The sequence below is a fragment of the Ascaphus truei genome, chromosome 17 (assembly GCF_040206685.1).
Source record: "Ascaphus truei isolate aAscTru1 chromosome 17, aAscTru1.hap1, whole genome shotgun sequence".
In the NCBI taxonomy this organism is placed as follows: Eukaryota; Metazoa; Chordata; class Amphibia; order Anura; family Ascaphidae; genus Ascaphus; species Ascaphus truei.
The window spans coordinates 2,902,998-2,922,160 of NC_134499.1; the positions used below are offsets into that span (position 1 = coordinate 2,902,998).

Here is a 19,163-nt window from a genome sequence, read left to right on the forward strand (position 1 = left end):
GTAAGAAAAGCTAACGTGACACTCCCAAACTTTAAAGCAGTCCCCCTCCCCCAAACAAATAACGTGATAGTGTCAAGTTGTACAGATTTTTATTTCATTCGCTTATTTCGTGGGGCGCGTTCACCCGTTTCTTATTTCAGAGTAGAGCACATTGCAGATTTCATTTCATGTCACTGCGTATTTTTTTTGATTCGTTCCTTAATCGCGTCTCCCATGAGAATAAACAAATTCCTCCCTAACCCCCCCGGTAATATCCGATCTGCCCCTGAAAGGTCGCGCGTACCTGAAGTGCTGTGGATATTCTCGGAGGCACTGTAGGGCCAGGCACCAGGTGAAGGCAGCGAGGTGTTGAGGGAAGAATTGGACCCTACACAAGGAAAAGAGAAAACACTGATTGATCCCCCAGTCATCTGCCTGCCGAGAAACCTCTACGCAGCATTAAATAGTGGTTTAATATAGTTGAAGCAGAGGGTCTCTGCCTCTGAACTGCATTTATTTCAGCTCCGGGGACCCCCGTACTCCCAGAGATATTTACCTCTGCAGGTCATGCCAGTAGCAGCCCAGACAGAACCATCAAGATGGCAGTTTAAATGTCCCTCGTCACTTGGACCAATAGGAAGCAGTGACGTCATCCCTTGTGCTTCCTATTGGCCCGCATGCTGCGGAGACCTTTAAACTTGCAGGAGATCCCGAAATGAGCTTCTCTGGTAAGCATCTTTTGGAGCAGGGGGTCCCCGGAGCAGAAATAAACACGGCTCAGCTCTAGAGACCCCCTGCTTTCTATGTTCAAAAAATAAATCTGTAATGTCGCTTTTAACCCCTTTGATGTCAAGAAATGTGTTGCAGGTCTGACAACGAAGGGTTAAACCTGCGCTTCACTTCAGAGACTGACCGCTCCATCCTGCAACGACCTCTCTTACTTCTTGTTACAGCGACAACCTTCTATATTCGTTTTATACTGTTACAGCACTATGAAGAAAGCACGGTGGCAGTTCTATTACACAGGTGATGGCCAACTCCAGTCCTTAAGGGCCACTAAATGGCCAGGTATTGGGGATATCCCTGCTTCAGCACAGGTTGTGCAGCCTTCGACTGAGCCACTGATTAAGCCACCTGTGCTGAAGCCAGGATATGCTGAAAACCTGTCCTGTTGGTGGCCTTTGTGGACTGGAGTTGGCCCCTCCCTGTGTTAATAGCCATTTAACTTGTAATATTAGCAATATGCACAACGATATCTTGTTTTCTCTGGGTGCATCAATATAGAGATCTATGCATCACTGCAAAGGGCTTTTATGCATCTGCAGCAGGTTTGTGCCTCAGAATCGCATCCACTCTTCACTGTTGAAGGGCCCAGATGAGACCAAACGTTGACTTGTTCTGTTCAACGAGCATTAAGAGCCCTGACACCTGTGTTCCCAGGTGAGCGAGCGCTGCACCGGACCCTTTGGCTTCACATGGTGCATGACGACTGCAGCCAGGCCGCACACAAGCCTGCCGGGAAGGACTGCCGCTTACCTGTGGGGGTGTCCTGCAGAAGCTGGTGGTCGGTATCTATGATGGGAGATGGGTTTGGACCCCCCAGCACACTGCCGGGGGTTACATATGGGTCAGATTCTGGATCGATGCTCTGGATTCCTTTCCATGGTACTCCCGGCTGAAACTCTGAGACGGGCAGGAAAAGGTAATACGTGTTACACACACCCCTACGTACCGCACTGCGCAAATAAATAATATGTACGTTGATAGATAGATAAATAGATATATATCTGATAAGAGTATTTTCCTGGTTTTCCATACATTGTCTATAAGCTATAATTTATATTGTGAAATGTGTGACCCTGTTTTTTAGCTTTGTCTAGCCATGTCTGTTATTTTAAACAGTTCCTAGGATTCTTGTCTGTGTGTTATATTTTCTGATATGTCTCTTTCTAGCTTTGATAATATTTTTCTTCGTTCTTTATCTTCCTGAGAAATCAGTGTGATTTAGCTTGGAGAGTCACAGGTACGTTTAGTCTAGTTAGCCAATATAAATGATTTATGTCTCTTTTTTCTAAGCGTATAAGAAGGGAGCAATGTTAAGCATAAGGTACTACCTTCTACTTTCTAAAGATGCTTGTTACATCGAATAGAAGCATCCTTAGATCTACCTTATATAGTATGCTGTATCTTTGCTGAAAGCTGATTGAACTGGAAACTGATTCGAGTATTATATCGAGAAGAGGCTTTTCTAACATACGTGTGTATATAAACACCCCTGTAGAGTGTAAGCTCTCGGATCAGGGCCCTCATTACTTTCTGTATCAGTATGTCCTTATTTGGTATGTAACATACAAATCTCTGTACTCCCTTTGTACAGCGCTGCGGAATATGTTGGCGCTTTACAAATAAACGATAATAGGCCTAATTACAGAAATATTTATTTAATGAGGATTTTCAACCAATTTTGTATAAATCTTTCTAAAAATTATGGTTTTCTATAATGTAGTTTTATTTGTAATTCCCGTACATGACCATTACTTGTTAAGCCATGGTGAGTGTGCACGCGCACACTTTATATAGTGCACGCGCACGCACACACTTTATATAGTGCACGCGCACACTTTATATAGTGCACGCGCGCACTTTATATAGTACATATAAACCAAGAATATGCCCTAAACAGTAATACCTTGAGAAAGGTCAACTGCGTTCGGGAACACTGCTGTCTGCTTAATTACTACCCGTTAGAGCCATTATTTCTAACCTGACAACGCGCGTTCGGGTTCCACGGCCGGCGAGTATTCTAAACAGAGGCGCTCAATCCAAGTCCTCAATACCCTCCCAACAGGCCAGGGTTTCAGGATCTCAGCGTAAGCACAGGTGGCTTAATCAGAGGCTCCATTGAAGACCGGGCATCCACCTACGCTGAAGCAGGGACTGACAGCCACCTGCGCTGAAGAAGGGATATCCATAAAACTGGCCAGTGTGTGTGCGTGGGGTCTTGAGGACTGGAGTTGAGCCCCCCTGTTCTAAGAGATATTGGGGTGCCGGTAGAATATGTGTAACATACAGTAATGTGTCTGGACTTGCAGTCAGCATTCCCACGCTGTCCGTGCGTCTCACCTGGGGGCCAGCTGGCATTGATTGACTTGTTTCCCATTTTGTTTGATGGGGGGGATTTGGCAGGTAACCAGCTCTCTCCCGCCGACCCCCCGTGGCCTCCCAGTGGGTCTCCCGACATCATGTCGTACTGGTTGTAGGGGGATCCCCCGCGGTTCTTCCCAGGGGGCAGAGAGCCTGAGGGGGGACATGGTGAAAGTTGTTGAACAGACCGGCGAGGCAAAAAAAAACTAATACAGCCAGCGAGAGACACACACACACACACACGAGACTGCCAACACAGGGGAAATGTTCAACCTGCTTTCTCCCTGATAAGAGTTCCCCAATCTAATGCACAGAAAGATCTCTCCTTTTCCTCCCAAACTCCCAGGATAGATACATACTGATATGTATCTATCTCTATATATCCACACACTATACACCTATATCGAGACACCTATATCGAGACACCTACATAGAGAAACAGTTCTATAGACACAATCTATATAGACAGACACATACATACATATATACATACATACATATAGGCACATCTTTTATATAGACACCGACCGTATATACATATACAGGGCACTATATTAAAAGCATTAGACAGATATTGAATGCTGAAAGTAAAACTGACGGTGAAGGGTTTGAAATGGTTAATAAGAGCGTCTCGTGTTACACACATGGTAGTGCGTGTACCTCCGGCGCTGACCCGCTCTACTCTGAGCTCTGGGAAACCACTGGTCCCAGAGATACTTTCCCATAAACTTACCGGGTTTATTTATATCAATATATATATTCCATTTTTTTTTTTAAAGGAGGGGTAGCGGGGGGGGGGGGGGGGGAGAAAGGAAATCAGGGGGAGCAAAAGAGGAAATAAGGTGGAGCGGCGAAGAGGTGAGGGGGGTGAGAGTGTCAGGGCGAGCAGCTGCTATAAAGGTCAGTGACCAAATAAAAAGAGGGCACCCAGCCCCCACTGGAAGATCCCACCTACAAAGTTCCCAATAGTAGGTCCCTCCCTTGGGACGGAGATGGGACCCTGCGCTGAACGGGCGCTGACCGCTCACCATTCTTATGCAGGCTAGCATCTTGGGACACTGAAGAGGGTAACCCATCCATCATGGATGTCCACTGTTTAAAGCGAGACTCTGCACCGGCCTCCTTGCCCACCAGCCCGTAATCCATCCCACTGGAGCCAAAGCCTGGAAATCAGAGGGGAGACGGCCATACATTTATACTGCTCTCTAAATCAGACACAAACGGGTCCATGGTACAAATACAGGAGATTTGGGTTATGGCTGCCTGGGAACAAGCAGTCTTTTATTTATTTGCTTAAGACAGGGGTTCGACATGAGATTACAAATTGGAGGTGGGGGGTGAAATACAATAGACTCGAGTATCTAATAAATAAAGACATCTTAACAAACCATTAAGACATTAAAAAGGGTAAAGCCATCAATATTCTAGATGTAAACACGTGTGTGTGTTTATCTATATATATATATATATATACACGTGTGCGCACGCATATTTGTGTGTGTGTGTGTGTGTGTGTGTGTGTGTGTGTGTGTGTGGACATGCATACACGTGTGTGCGCGCACATGTGTGGAGACACACACACACACACACAGTGTTGAGGCATTTGGAATTATATTGTCGAGGAGAAAGAACTGAAGCATTTTTAAGGTTTCCTTTATGTCCCTTCACACATGTTCTACGTTTATCCCACAGGACAGCAAGAAGTAATCTGTCTTTAGTATAGGCAGCTGCTGAAATGGAGAGTAACGTGACGGGGTTAGAAGGCGCAGATCATTTTTGGATCAAAAGATGCAATTAAATGTCTCCTTTCCTTTGTTATCAAAACGTAGCATTCCCCTAATAAATTGCGAACTAATGTGTATGTACGTGTGCGTGTGGTATGTACGTACACGTATGTGTATGTACGTGTGCGTGTGGTATGTACGTACACGTATGTGTATGTACGAGTGCGTGTGGTATGTACGTACACGTATGTGTATGTACGGGTGCGTGTGGTATGTACGTACACGTATGTGTATGTACATATACACATCACCCAGGGCAGCTACCGTGACCAGAAAATGTCAGAGTCCGTGTATATTACAACGTTTCAGCCCTTGCAGGGATCTTTGTCAGGGAAAACGGCCTGAGGATGTAACAAACGGAAATCTTCAGCGCAAAAACATCCATACACTCCATATAAATCTCCAAATCACCTCTTGCGGCATTTCTTTGTTGGGGCGATCCTTCCCCAACCACAAACTTGAGCACCACAGATATAAGCGCACCGAGGGGAGTATAAAAAGATTTGTATTCAAAATATAGACGCTGCGATTGTGACTTCCACGTGAGTAAATACAGGCTGGCTCCGGTCATGGCAAACACGGCTGCCGCCTCGCCTTTGGCCTATATGACTCCTTCCATTGCGGGCAACGGCTGGAGCCAGCCGGCATATACTCACGTGGAAGACAGCATTGCATGGGCTAGATTTTCATTACAAATCTTTTTACATTCACTTCGGTGCACGTTATTTACATCTTTGTGTCGTTCAAAACTGACAAAGATCCGTGCAAGGACCGAAATGCTGGTTTCTTCCGTATGGACAACTAATATACATGGCCCGAGACTTTCTGGTCTCAGTGATTTATATTTGTACTGATTTCCATGCGTCCACATGCCAAAACATTTCAATTAATTGCCCATGTCGAAGTGTGCCTAGTTTTCTCATTGAGCTATATATATTTATATACGTCTCTACAGTCCGTCAACACCATTCATTGCAAGGTACATCCGCACATGATACAATTATTGACATTGTGCCTTAGATTTGAACCCTTCAGAGACATTTAGGATGTCACCAAGGTATCGGGTGAATGTAAGTTGTCGAGGTTGGCATTAAACACGCCAGCTTGTGCATTCCAGACTAACCGAGACCAGCTCCCATTCATCATCAGTGCGTTCACCAGCAGCACCTACCAGAGCCGTAACCAGACATGTGCCCCTTGGCCTGCATGTCGGAGAGCCCCACGGACTCCATGTGACTCTTGGGACCGACGGGATGGGAAGGAGAGTGCTTCATTCCTGGCTGCCGCTGCTGCTGTTGCTGGAGGGCGCTCACCATACGTGCCAGCTGCTGCGAAAGGGAACCAAGAACAACTCCACATTCACACTCCGCGGCATATATACACTTAAGTGCTACACACGTGCCAGACGGCCGCTACAGCCCACTTAATGGGGATCATGTAAACATTGAGAGGATCAACACAATCGGTAAAACAGGGGAAACCCACAGGAATAGGTAAAGCTGCACTCACAGCAGGGGTGTAGAAAAACAACGCCGATTTATTTCCAGAACAGTGGAGAGTACAACATCGCAGGTCCACCATGGATCTTTCACCCGGTGAAAAGGACAGATGTGGACACGGACATTGATAGCTTTGCAATAACGTTTTGTCTCTCTACAGTCCAAATCTTGAGACATGCTCCAGTAAAGCCAAAACCTTGATAGTTGCAATAAACTGTCTTCGTCTTTCAAAGTCCTGCAGTGCCGGCTTCAATCATTCCTGTATTCCTGTATTCCAGTCCCCAGGGGACGGACAGGCGGACACAAAACTCCTGATCAAAGGTCCTTGATGGAACTGAAACATTGAACCCTCCACTGCTCCTAGAATAAATTAGATTTTCCTTTCTACAAGACTGCTGTCAGAATAGCTCTACTTCACTTATTCCTTGGGGATTCCCTGTTCTCCCACTTTGTACTCTTAACGGTGACACACAGAGCCAAAGAAAAATGAATGGACAACTAAAACCCCCAAGCAATAATTCTACTTTAAAGAAGTCAATCTGGTAGAAAAAGTAACGATCCTGCTTCCAGGTGGAATAATAATGATGATGATGATGATGATGATGATGATGATGAAAGCCCCTTTCCTGTGTGAGACAGAAGGCCCCTCTCTTAGAAGAGGCAAAGGCAGAGGGCATGTGCATGGGATGGTGCGGTTACCTGCTGCTCCTGCTGCTGCCTCACTGCCTGCGAGATCTTCCTCTGATTCTGCAGCAGTTGTTGCTGCTGCTGCTGCTGTTGTTGCTGTTGCTGCTGCTGCTGCTGTAGGAGTAGCTGACACGCCTGCAGATAACACAAGGACAAGTCAAGCACAGGGAGAGATTGGGAATTTTCACGCGCGCCTCTGGGACACAATCACACGGAGCGGCCATAACCATCGTCACACATTCATTGCAACAATCAAAAATAAGCACGACATTAGGAAAACTCTGCCTCTCCATCAGAGAGATACAATGTTGGGGAAAGGAACACATTACGTGGCAGTTTTGGCAACCCCTTTGGAAACCATATTAAAAAAAAAAGGATGTGTATTAAACCATATTGCATGAAATGCATTCACGTTAAAAAAAATATAATGAAACCTTTTGGATTCTACGTTGACCATCATAGTTCCACCGGTAACGCACACACTGGAGGCGTGTCATATTACACAGTACGATGTTTACGGGATAGTAGCGGCCAACGTGTACATATAGCCAATAAAAGGGCTTTGAAAGAAATGCTTCAGTGCTGGTGGCTGCTGTAACAGACAGCTAATCCGGAGTTAAAAACCTTTCCCTTTCTACGTGGGGTCTGGCCGGGAATAAGGTAGGTCCTGGATGTAGGCGTTGGATGGGAATCCTCTATAAGTTGCTTCACGCGCCCCAGTACCGAGTTTCTTGGTGAGTTGCACGTTAGAAACAATATAATGGAAATAAATAAGCCGGTGTTTGCACAATCTGTGCCGTGCGGTGGAGAATGTAGGAGAAACCAGAAACCTACAGCAGCCTCCTAATGAAAAGGACTCGATAGAAGGTTGTCCCGTTGCTAGCCCCGCGGGTGCCGGCTTATAACGGGAGATAGAACGGCTCACTACTTACCAGCTGGAACTGTTGGATCTGGGGGAGCTGACTCAGCATTGCGATCTGCTGAGGGGAGAGCTGCGGGCCCATGTTAAACAGGCCTGGGCTCATGTTGTTGTTGTTGTTGGGGAACTGTTTCAGCATGGAGGCCGAGACCTAAAGGGGGAGGAGGAAAGAAAACCCAAACTAACACAGAACTCTCAAACACACGGACAGAACTCCGTTCCACCTAGATCAACCATGAGGCACCTCTTTGAGAACAGAGTTTAAACTTCCCGTGCCGGGAGAGATGGGGTTGTTGCCCTCACTTTGTAGTGGGGGGTGGATGGTCCTGTACGTTTCTGCTTGGCTCTTGATTGAGATCAGGGGCGACCAACTCCAATCATCAAGAGCCACCAAGTCAGGTTTTCAGGAAATCCCTGCTTCAGCACAGGTGACCATCAGTGGCTGTCATTCAACAACAGCACCACCTGTACTGTAGCAGGGATATCTGTAAAACCAGACCTGTCTGTGGCCCTTGAGGACTGGAGTCGGACACTCCCGGAGCAGATGCATCAACCTAGTTTCCTCATTGAGGTGGTTTCCCTTCCCAACCCACTCACTCACTGGCCTGTATTTAATATTCGGTGACATGACTTATGTCAGGAACGCCAGAAGATTCCCTGCCGTTAAGCAGCTACCATAGCATACATAATATACCACGTCTCATGGACAGAGGAGGAGTGAGATCAGACAACCAGCGAGCCCGTCAAGACCTCAGGTTCGCCACCATCGGGCTGGTGGTTCTCATGTTTATGTGGTCCCCTTAAACAAAAAAGGCAACTCCAACTACCATCTGGAAAAACAAAAATTCATTTGACATTGGGAAATGGTTCATAAGTGATGCGTGGTTTAGAAGAATTGAACTGTAGGGGGCTGGGTGATACAGCAAGTGAAATATAACCTATAAAGCGCAAACCAAGCAGGCAAATTTTTGCTATTTATTTTTTCTTAGTATATGATGGAAGCAGGGGGTCTCTGAAGCTGAACCCCATTCATTTCACCTCCGGGGGCCCCATGCTTCAGGAGAGACAGACCTCTGTAGGTGTCGGTAGCCTCTTCTCTAGCTGGGTTCACGTAATGGCGTTTCAAACCTTCTGCTCCCCTTGGGCCAAAAGGAAGCCGTGACATCATCTGCTGCGGCTTCCTATCGTCCGGCGTGACGCAAGAGCTTTAAACTTTGCCGAGATACAGAAAGCTACCTGTCTTTCTAACTATCGACCTGTCTCCCTCCTGCCATTTGCCTCTAAAATCCTTGAACGTCTTGTAATCTCTCGCTTGCTCCATTTTCTCAACACCTATTCTCTCCTAGACACTCTACTATCTGGCTTCCGCACTGCTCACTCCACTGAAACAGCCCTCACTAAAATAACGAATGACCTCCATGCTGCCAAACACAAAGGTCATTACACTCTGCTCATACTGCTCGACCTCTCTGCAGCCTTTGATACTGTGGACCACCCTCTTCTTCACATTCTCCATGTTCTTGGTATCCGTAACAAAGCTCTATTCTGGATTTCCATTTACCTCTCCCATCGTACTGTACTTTAAGAACCTCGTTTCAAAACACCTCCTCCAGCGATCTCTCTGTGGGGGTATCCCAGGCTCTGTTCTGGTCCCGCTTCTCTTTACACTCTCTAAGTGATCTCATCACATCTCTTGGGTTCAAATATAATACCTCTATGCTGATAACATACACAATGTATTTAACAACCACTGACCTTACACCTATTGTACAGACCAAAGTTTCTGAATGTCTATCTGCGATATCATCCTGGATGGCCCTCTGCCGACTCAAACTTAGCAAGTTAAAAACAGAGCTCCTCATACTTCCTCCCAAACCTGGCCCTACTGCATTACTGTTGGCAGCACCATCATACACCCAGTATCCCAAATACGCTGCCTGGGGGTTACATTTGACTCCTCTCTCACATTCGCCTCTTCCATTCTCAATGTAGCTAAAACATGTCGTTTTTTTCCTCTGTAACATTGCCAAGATACGCTCTTTCCTCTGTTGCTCTACTGCTAAAACCAACGCAGACCCTCATTCTCTCCCATCTCGACTATTGTAACCTTCTGCTGTCCGGCCTTCCTGCCTCCCCTACAAATCTATCCTAAAACGCTGCTGCCAGAATCACTCTACTCTTTCCTAAATCTATCTCGGCATCTCTCCTGCTGAAATCCCTCTCCTGGCTTCTCATCAAATCCCATATTACTTACAAAATTCTCCTCCTCATTTTTAAGGCAATATATTCTCTTCTGCTCCTCTTTATCTCACTATACACGCCTCTGCCCCTCCTTTTATCGAACACTAATTTCTCGCTATACACCTGCCCGACTCTTTTGTTCTGCTAAAGGATGTCTTCTCTCAACCGCTTTTGTATCTAAAGCCCTCTCCCACCTAAAACCTCTCACCGACTGCCCCACACCTCTGGAGTGCCCTTCCCCTCAATATCCGACTAGCACCCTCTCTATCCACCTTTAAGACCCATCTTCAAACCCACCTCTGTAAAGAAGCATATGAGTAGCTCTGTGGCTGATACTATACACCTCATACATAAAGCTTGGCCCCTTGCAGACGCAATTACCAGAACACCCTCCTACTGTCTCCGTATGTTCTTCCTACTTCCCAATTAGATTGTAAGCTCTTCGGGGCAGGGACTCCTTTTCCTAATGTTACTTGTATAATTGTGTCCCGTGTACTACTGCTGTGAAGCACCACGAACACTAATGGTGCTATCTAAATAAAGACATACATACATACTTACTTGGGGAGAGAGGAACTGGGGAGGCACTTGTGCCCGGAGGTTGGGAGAGGAGTTGAGCGATGGCACGGGGTTGTGCATGCCTCGTGATTGTGCTCCGCTGTTCCCGAACAGACCGTGATTGCCACCCTACGAGACCAGACAGAAGGAAGAGGAGCCGATGAACTCGGGCAGCCTAAACCAAGATGCACCAATGAGCCGCGGCTCAGCTCGTAATGGCGGCTAGGTCACACAGGCTGGCTAATACCAGGATCTTTGTTATTTAGGGACGCAGCAGGAGCTTGGCTACCCATCCAGTCATCTACCAGATTTCTGGATGGTAATCAAACTCCTGCAGCGCTTTATTAAACCTCTGAGCCACAAGTGTAGCCTCTAAACCAAGGGTGGTCAACTCCAGTCCTCAAGGACCACAAACAGGTTAGAATATCACTGCTTCAGCACAGGTAGCTCAATCAGTGGCTCAGTCTTCCCTGAGCCACCTATGCTGAAGCAGGGATATCCTGAAAACCTGACCTGTTGGTGGCCCTTGACTGGAGTTGGCCACCCCTCTGCTAAAGTATACAGCATCATGTATGAGGAGCTGCAGTAACAGACGGGCTCCTGCTGACATTCGGATTTGCAAGTAGTGATACCAGTTAGTGGTAGCTCAGTTGTTCGACCAGTAACTAGTTTGACCCAAGATTTGGTGCCAATTCAAAATGTATTTTCCAGCCTCCATGTTTACTGCACCCTGAGCACAGAGCATCAAGCCACCCGTGTGTGCAGCTATCCACGTGCAAAGCAAAGCTTCGGGAGACCTGGGTACAAACACGCAGAACAATGTGCTTAACATTAAAAAGCAGTGTTTCTCCGCATGGGTGCAGAATCACCCAAAGGTGCCTCCGAACCTGCTGGGTTCCTCATGGGAAACCAATGGATGTGATTTGAGCAGGAAAGATTGTGCACCTCGTTCGAAAGGAGGGAATAGGAATTCACAATTATGGTTACAGTCGCACAAGTTACCGAAACAGCCAGAAATTTGGGAGTAATTGGGAATTAAGTTCATCCGTTTGTATATAACAGGTTAGAAAGGGACACAGCCGATAAAGGGGATGCAGTCAGCATTTGGATTATACAGATAGGGGTACGGGACATATGTTTATTAACCACGTCGGTACCCTAATTATGTACAGTGAACATCTGGCATGCTGTCCCACGTCCTGTTCACTGTACACCAGGGGAGGCCAACTCCAGTCCTCAGGGGCCACCAACAGGTCAGGTAAAGGATATCCCTGCCTCAGCACAGGTGACAATCAACGACTGCACCACCTGTGCTGAAGCAGGGATATCCTTATAACCCGACATGTTGGCGGCGCCTGATGTACATCATGCCATATTCAGGGGAGATCAAGACAACGGTTCTCATGGAGTTACTGCATCCTCTGCTGCTGACCTCAGGGAGCAGACCGAAGTCACTGACCACAACCCCAGGCATATCGGTTGCCCTCCGCGGTGCAGAGAACTTGCCAGCACAGAGGCCAACAAGGCTACTTCTGCCATCACAGGGGGAGGAGGACATGGAGAGACCCGAGGACTCTTACTTGTCTAGCAGCGAAGTTTTGGGGGTTGAGGCCCGAACCGATAGCCCCCAGGCCCACGGAGGGGAGCGAGGAGCTGGAGGGAGATAGCTTGTAGCTGGGGGAGGGAGAAAAGGAGGAGCAGGGGACCTCGTCCCCAAGGCACCCGTCTTGATTGGAGAAAGGCAAAGTCAGCTAAAGCCGGCGGGTGTTGGTTAGTGAGGCAGCAAAATGCAAGAGGGAAAGGGAGAGAAGAGACAGACACAGAGATTCTATTGAGTGCACACGGCAGGGCTGGCGTCAGCTCAGGAATTCACCTACCATTAGTTCATTATAATACACTTATTTTCTCATTACAGACAAACCGTTTATAAGGCCAATTCCACGTAGAAAAACTCAATATTTCGAAGGAACACTGATGAGCAATTTACACACCCGGAAAGCACTGAATTTATTTTTGATTGGCCTGTGAAATGTTTATTTGATCAGGATTATTGCTCTCCGCGTTTAGCCGCTTGGCACAATGGCGGCAGAATTGCCTTGCTGAGAGAACAAAAAGAAAAACAGTGTTTGCCAATTTCCCTGGTCCCACAAAGAGGCCTCATTACAAGATACGGCAGAGACAGAAGCAAACGGTCCAGATCTGGAGAAGCGAAAAAACGTTACAAACATGGATTTCAAATCCTCCGATCTGGCGGAGTTTAAGTAACCATCCCTTACATGTACCCCATTAAACAGCTCATTGGCATCAGAACACTTTGGCACCAACTGGTTTGTACGGGAGTTGGGAACACAGATGGGAGGTCTCACCCCCGTGATGTCCTTCATGCCAAAAAAAACCATGAACATGCCCCTACCCTGTGCCCCCTGCATAGTCATACCCATGGGAGACTGTGTCACATCCGGCAAACTCAACATCCGATTACGGATTTGTACCAAATGCCCCAACAAAAAGAGGAGCCCTTTTGCTAAATGGAGGTAGAAGAGGGAAAGGAGGGTGGTACAGAGACGCCCACAAACCCAAGTCTATATAGCAAGGTAAAGTTAGAAGGCGTTCATTAAAACAAGAGATGAAAGCACATGGCGAGTGCCGACAAGGACTATGGGACCGTCACGAGGGACCCGCATACGAAGGAACTGGAAAGGAATCCCCAAGGTCTATGGATAAAGAGTGGTTTGGACACACAGACAATATATCATAAATATATTAATAAGTTGGTAATCATGCAATCATGGGACAGCCATCAAAACCCCCAACCCCTTCAATCCGAGAGGAGCTTCAATACAAAACCTTTTACGACTTCCGCAGCCAGCATGGTCAGCAATGCTGTGCAAGGGGTTACAGCATTCTGCCCACATCATTACAAAACTAAATAATGTAATATTATACACACACACACACACAATGATCATAAATAAATAAAACAGTATTACAATGTCTGTGCTGACCAGACAATGGGGATCTCTACGGAAAGAATTGCACATTTCAGTAGTTTATTGGTTGCCAATGTTCCCCGGATCATTGGGTCCCTTGGCCTGGATCCTCACCTTCTCATAGTAAGGCCCGCTGTCTGCAGCTCCCATCTCTTTGGAATTGGGCAGACGGAAGCCGGAGCGGTCCTTCCGCATCATGTCGTTGAAATCCCCGAGATTCATGCCCCGTTTGTCGGAGTCGAACTTCTTTTCCGGGAGCCCACCTGTAAAGGGGTGAGGGTGGGGATTGTTTTATTTCTAGAGCTGATGAACGTTACTATTGGGATGGGTTAAAAGCGCACTATAATGTGTCTGTGTGACACTACCGCCCTCCAAGGAGTAACAAGTCCTCCTTATAAGAACATGTACACTCACCCACAGAGTGGTCCATCTTACTAGCAGAGGGGTCATCCACTTGGCTCTGCAAAGGATTAAAAACAACAGGTCAATAGGTGACATAAAGAGGCAATCCAAGCGGTGATATTTTTTTTACACAGGATTGAAGCAGGGGGTCTCGGTGCTGAACCCCACAAATGTCAGTTCTGGGGACCCCCTGCTTCTTACATAGTTACATAGTAGATGAGGTTGAAAAAAGACATACGTCCATCAAGTTCAACCTATGCTAAATTCAGACAACAGATACTTTATTCTATATCTATACTTACTTATTGATCCAGAGGAAGGCAAACAAAAAACCCCATTAAGGGGAAAAATGAATTCCTTCCTGACTCCAAGAATTGGCAATCGGATTAATCCCTGGATCAACATCCTTCCCATGTATACTTATTTGGTATATCCATGTATACCTTTCCCATCTAAAAAGATGTCCAACCTTTTTTTGAACAAATCTATTGTATCTGCCATCACAGTCTCCATGGGTAATGAATTCCACATTTTAACTGTCCTTACTGTAAAGAACCCTTTCCTTTGTTGCTGGTGAAATTTCCTTTCCTCCAACCTTAAGGGATGGCCCCGAGTCCTTTGTACTGCCCGTGGGATGAATAGTTCTTTTGAAAGCTCCTTGTATTGTCCCTGAATATATTTGTATATAGTTATCATATCCCCTCTTAGACGCCTCTTTTCTAATGTAAATAAATCCAATATAGCTAGCCTCTCCTCATAAGTTAGAATGTCCATCCCCTTCATTAATTTGGTGGCTCTTCTCTGCACTCTCTCTAGTTCCATAATGTCTTTTCTTAGGATTGGTGCCCAAAATTGTACTCCATATTCAAGGTGTGGTCTTACTAATGCTTTGTAAAGGGGCATAATTATGTCTACTTCCCTTCCATCCATTGCCCGTTTGATGCAAGATAAGATCTTGTTTGCCTTTGCAGCTACTGCATGACATTGGGCACTATTGCTAAGCCTGCTGTCTACAAGCACTCCTAAATCCTTCTCCATCAAGGATTCCCCCAATATATCTCCATTTAATTTGTAAGTCGCCTTTTTATTCTTGCATCCCAAATGCATAACCTTACATTTATCTGTATTAAACCTCATTTGCCATTTACCTGCCCACGTTTCCAGTCTCTCCAAGTCCTTCTGAAGAGAAATTACATCCTGCTCTGATTCTATTACCTTACACAATTTAGTATCATCAGCAAAGATGGAGACTTTGCTCTCGATCCCAACCTCAAGGTCATTAATAAACAAGTTAAAAAGCAGGGGTCCCAGTACCGATCCCTGAGGTACTCCACTCACGACTTTAGCCCAACCTGAAAAAGTTCCATTTATGACAACCCTCTGTTGTCTGTCCTTTAACCAGTTTTCAATCCAGGTGCATATATTATTACTGAGTCCAATTTTCTTTATTTTGTACACCAACATCTTGTGTGAAACCGTATCAAAAGCCTTTGCAAAATCTAAGTAGACCACATCAACTGCATTACCCTGGTCTAAATTCCTACTAACCTCCTCAAAGAAACAAATAAGGTTAGTTTGGCAAGATCTATCCTTCATAAATCCATGCTGACTATTACTAATAATTTTGTTTTCCATTAGGTATTCCTGAATATTATCCCGTATTAAACCTTCAAGTAGTTTCCCTACTATTGAAGTCAGGCTTACAGGTCTGTAATTTCCCGGTTGTGATCTAGCTCCCTTTTTAAATATAGGCACCACATCTGCTTTACGCCAATCTTGTGAGCCTGTGGAAATGGAGTCCTTAATATTAAATATAATGGTTTGGCTATTACTGAGCTTAACTCCTTGAGAACTCTTGGATGTATGCCATAGGGGCCAGGGGCCTTATTTACTTTAATTTTTCGAGTCGCTAATGAACTTCTTCCTCAGTTAACCAATTGTTCATTAATATGGAGGTTGTGGCTTCCTCCTGCGGCACTACTATTGAACTTGATTCTTCCCTGGTAAACACAGAGGCAAAGAATTTGTTTAATACCTCTGCTTTTTCCTTATCTCCAATAATCTGCCTGCCCATCTCACACTGAAAGGGTCCTATATTTTCTTTTCTCATTTTTTTGTTATTAAGGTATTTAAAGAACTTTTTAGGGTTGACCTTACTTTCTATTGCAATCCTTTTTTCATTATCCATTTTCGCTAATTTGATTGCCCTTTTGCAATTTTTGTTACATTCCTTATAATTCTGATACGATGTCTCTGTCCCTTCTGACTTAAAGAATCTAAACGCCTTCCTCTTCTTGTCCATTTCCTCCCCTACCTGTTTATTTAGCCACATTGGTTTTGACTTATTTCTTTTATATTTATTACCCAAGGGTATAAGTGTGCTTTTCTAACAATGTTTTAAAGACTGCCCATTTATCTCCTACATGTTTCCCTGCTTCTGGAGATACTTACCCTGCAGAAGGTGCCCAGAGCCGTTTGGTTAGCTGGGATCACAGTATGGCCGTTGTTCAAAGCTCCTGCACCCTGCGGACCAATAGGAAGCCGCGATGTCACGGTGCAGCTTCATATATTGGCCCACGTGTCACGGGAGCATTAAACTTGGAGAGATACCGGCACCCCCTATGGAGGTCTGTATCTCAGGAAGCAGGGGGTCCCCGGAGCTGAAATCAATGGGGTTCCGCTCCAGAGACCCCCGGCTTCAATCAGATAAAAGGATAGTGTGAGCGTGTGTTCTAAAGGCATCGAAAGCCACAGTGAGATTGTAACGCAAATAGTGAAGGGAATAGTTGGCAGGAGGTATGTTACCGCCAGTGACAGGCTATTCCCCCTGCCCGTATTCCCCCTGCCCGTATTCCCCCTGCCCTTATTCCCCCTGCCCTTATTCCCCCTGCCCTTATTCCCCCTGCCCTTATTCCCCCTGCCCCTATTCCCCCTGCCCCTATTCCCCCTGCCCCTATTCCCCCTGCCCCTATTCCCCCTGCCCCTATTCCCCCTGCCCCTATTCCCCCTGCCCCTATTCCCCCTGCCCTTATTCCCCCTGCCCTTATTTAGCCAAATCACAGGTTTACACGATGGGCGTTTATCTGAAGGGAATAACCACCTGCTGCCTCCCCTCAAAGGGATCCGGCTGTGCTTGCTACATCTGGACCTGCCCCAGGTGCAGAAAGGCACGTCGTCTCCTGCCCCCAGGTGCAGAAAGGCACGTCGTCTCCTGCCCCCAGGTGCAGAAAGGCACGTCGTCTCCTGCCCCAGGTGCAGAAAGGCACGTCGTCTCCTGCCCCCAGGTGCAGAAAGGCACGTCGTCTCCTGCCCCCAGGTGCAGAAAGGCACGTCGTCTCCTGCCCCCAGGTGCAGAAAGGCACGTCGTCTCCTGCCCCCAGGTGCAGAAAGGCACGTCGTCTCCTGCCCCCAGGTGCAGAAAGGCACGTCGTCTCCTGCCCCCAGGTGCAGAAAGGCACGTCGTCTCCTGCCCCCAGGTGCAGAAAGGCACGTCGTCTCCTGCCCCCAGGTGCAGAAAGGCACGTCGTCTCCTGCCCCCAGGTGCAGAAAGGCACGTCGTCTCCTGCCCCCAGGTGCAGAAAGGCACGTCGTCTCCTGCCCCTAGGTGCAGAAAGGCACGTCGTCTCCTGCCCCCAGGTGCAGAAAGGCACGTCGTCTCCTGCCCCCAGGTGCAGAAAGGCACGTCGTCTCCTGCCCCCAGGTGCAGAAAGGCACGTCGTCTTCTGCCCCCAGGTGCAGAAATGCACGTCGTCTCCTGCCCCCAGGTGCAGAAATGCACGTCGTCTCCTGCCCCCGGTGCAGAAAGGCACGTCGTCTCCTGCCCCCAGGTGCAGAAAGGCACGTCGTCTCCTGCCCCCAGGTGCAGAAATGCACGTCGTCTCCTGCCCCCGGTGCAGAAAGGCACGTCGTCTCCTGCCCCCAGTTGCAGAAAGGCACGTCGTCTCCTGCCCCCGGTGCAGAAAGGCACAACGTCTCACTGCTGCTTTAAACTTTCCCTATTTATCACCGGCCAAAACCTAAACACTGTATTCAGCAAAGAAGGATTTGGGATTCATCGTGAATTGGTGGGAACGGGACCGTTATCCTATATAATAAAGGGAAACACCCCACTACATGGATACAAGGAAAAGTACTTATTAGGTCATCATTTAAACCAGAAGATCAACCCACACCCAAACTGTTCAATATTATAGATCTAAAAATATGAGAAACCAACACTTACAAAAAAACAAGCCCCCAAAAACCTGACTAGGAAATGCGCAGGCCACTGGAAATTACGTTGGGGCCCACAGTTTCAGAACCACAGATCTCAAACATCACACAAGGGGGTTTTAGAGGCCCAAAGTGCAGCTTTACAATTCACTATCCCCATACACAGCTGATGGCTTCAAGACTTTGGTTCCAACGCCAAAATGCGCTCATATCGACAACAAACTCACCAGCAATCCCATGTTTGAGAACTGTTTGGACATGGGGTTCATCCAGGAATCATTGTTTCCCCCTTTTAGGGGACCCTGCAAAAGAAGAGCCCACAGATTGTCAAGAAGCATGGCCGACACAATCCCACCCAAGTTCATATGAAAGAGTGTGGTTGACAAAAGCATGCGACTGGGAGCAAAATAGCCATATGTGGAGCGAGTGAAGCATAGGGAGGATTCCAGTGTCTGCAATGGGATTTTAAGTAAGTTTTTCTTCACAGATATACACCACTGCAGGATTCCCCAATACACCATTAGGATGGAAACATGGGATGTATTTGGAAGAGAACTTATCCACAAGACAGTGGTCCCTTACATGAGGAGCTCGACCTTTCCAACAGTCAATGCTTCTTCCAGAACCAAGGTAAGGAACGTGTAATACTGGGGGGGGGGGAACGTGTAATACTGGGGGGGGACGGGACGTGTAATACTGGGGGGGAACGTGTAATACTGGGGGGAACGTGTAATACTGGGGGGAAAGC

General features: G+C 46.9%; 1 protein-coding gene across 1 annotated transcript in view; it reads right to left on the reverse strand.

The window, feature by feature from the left end:
* Nucleotides 1-19,163, reverse strand: part of TNRC6B (trinucleotide repeat containing adaptor 6B) — a 111,078-nt gene that overhangs the window by 27,782 nt on the left and 64,133 nt on the right. Inside the window, 12 exon segments of the mRNA XM_075575048.1 lie at nucleotides 284-367; nucleotides 1,516-1,662; nucleotides 3,103-3,276; nucleotides 4,152-4,286; nucleotides 6,079-6,235; nucleotides 7,106-7,228; nucleotides 8,026-8,163; nucleotides 10,815-10,940; nucleotides 12,392-12,562; nucleotides 13,916-14,064; nucleotides 14,216-14,261; nucleotides 18,643-18,992. Of these exon segments, the coding sequence (XP_075431163.1) occupies nucleotides 284-367; nucleotides 1,516-1,662; nucleotides 3,103-3,276; nucleotides 4,152-4,286; nucleotides 6,079-6,235; nucleotides 7,106-7,228; nucleotides 8,026-8,163; nucleotides 10,815-10,940; nucleotides 12,392-12,562; nucleotides 13,916-14,064; nucleotides 14,216-14,261; nucleotides 18,643-18,992 (1,800 nt within the window).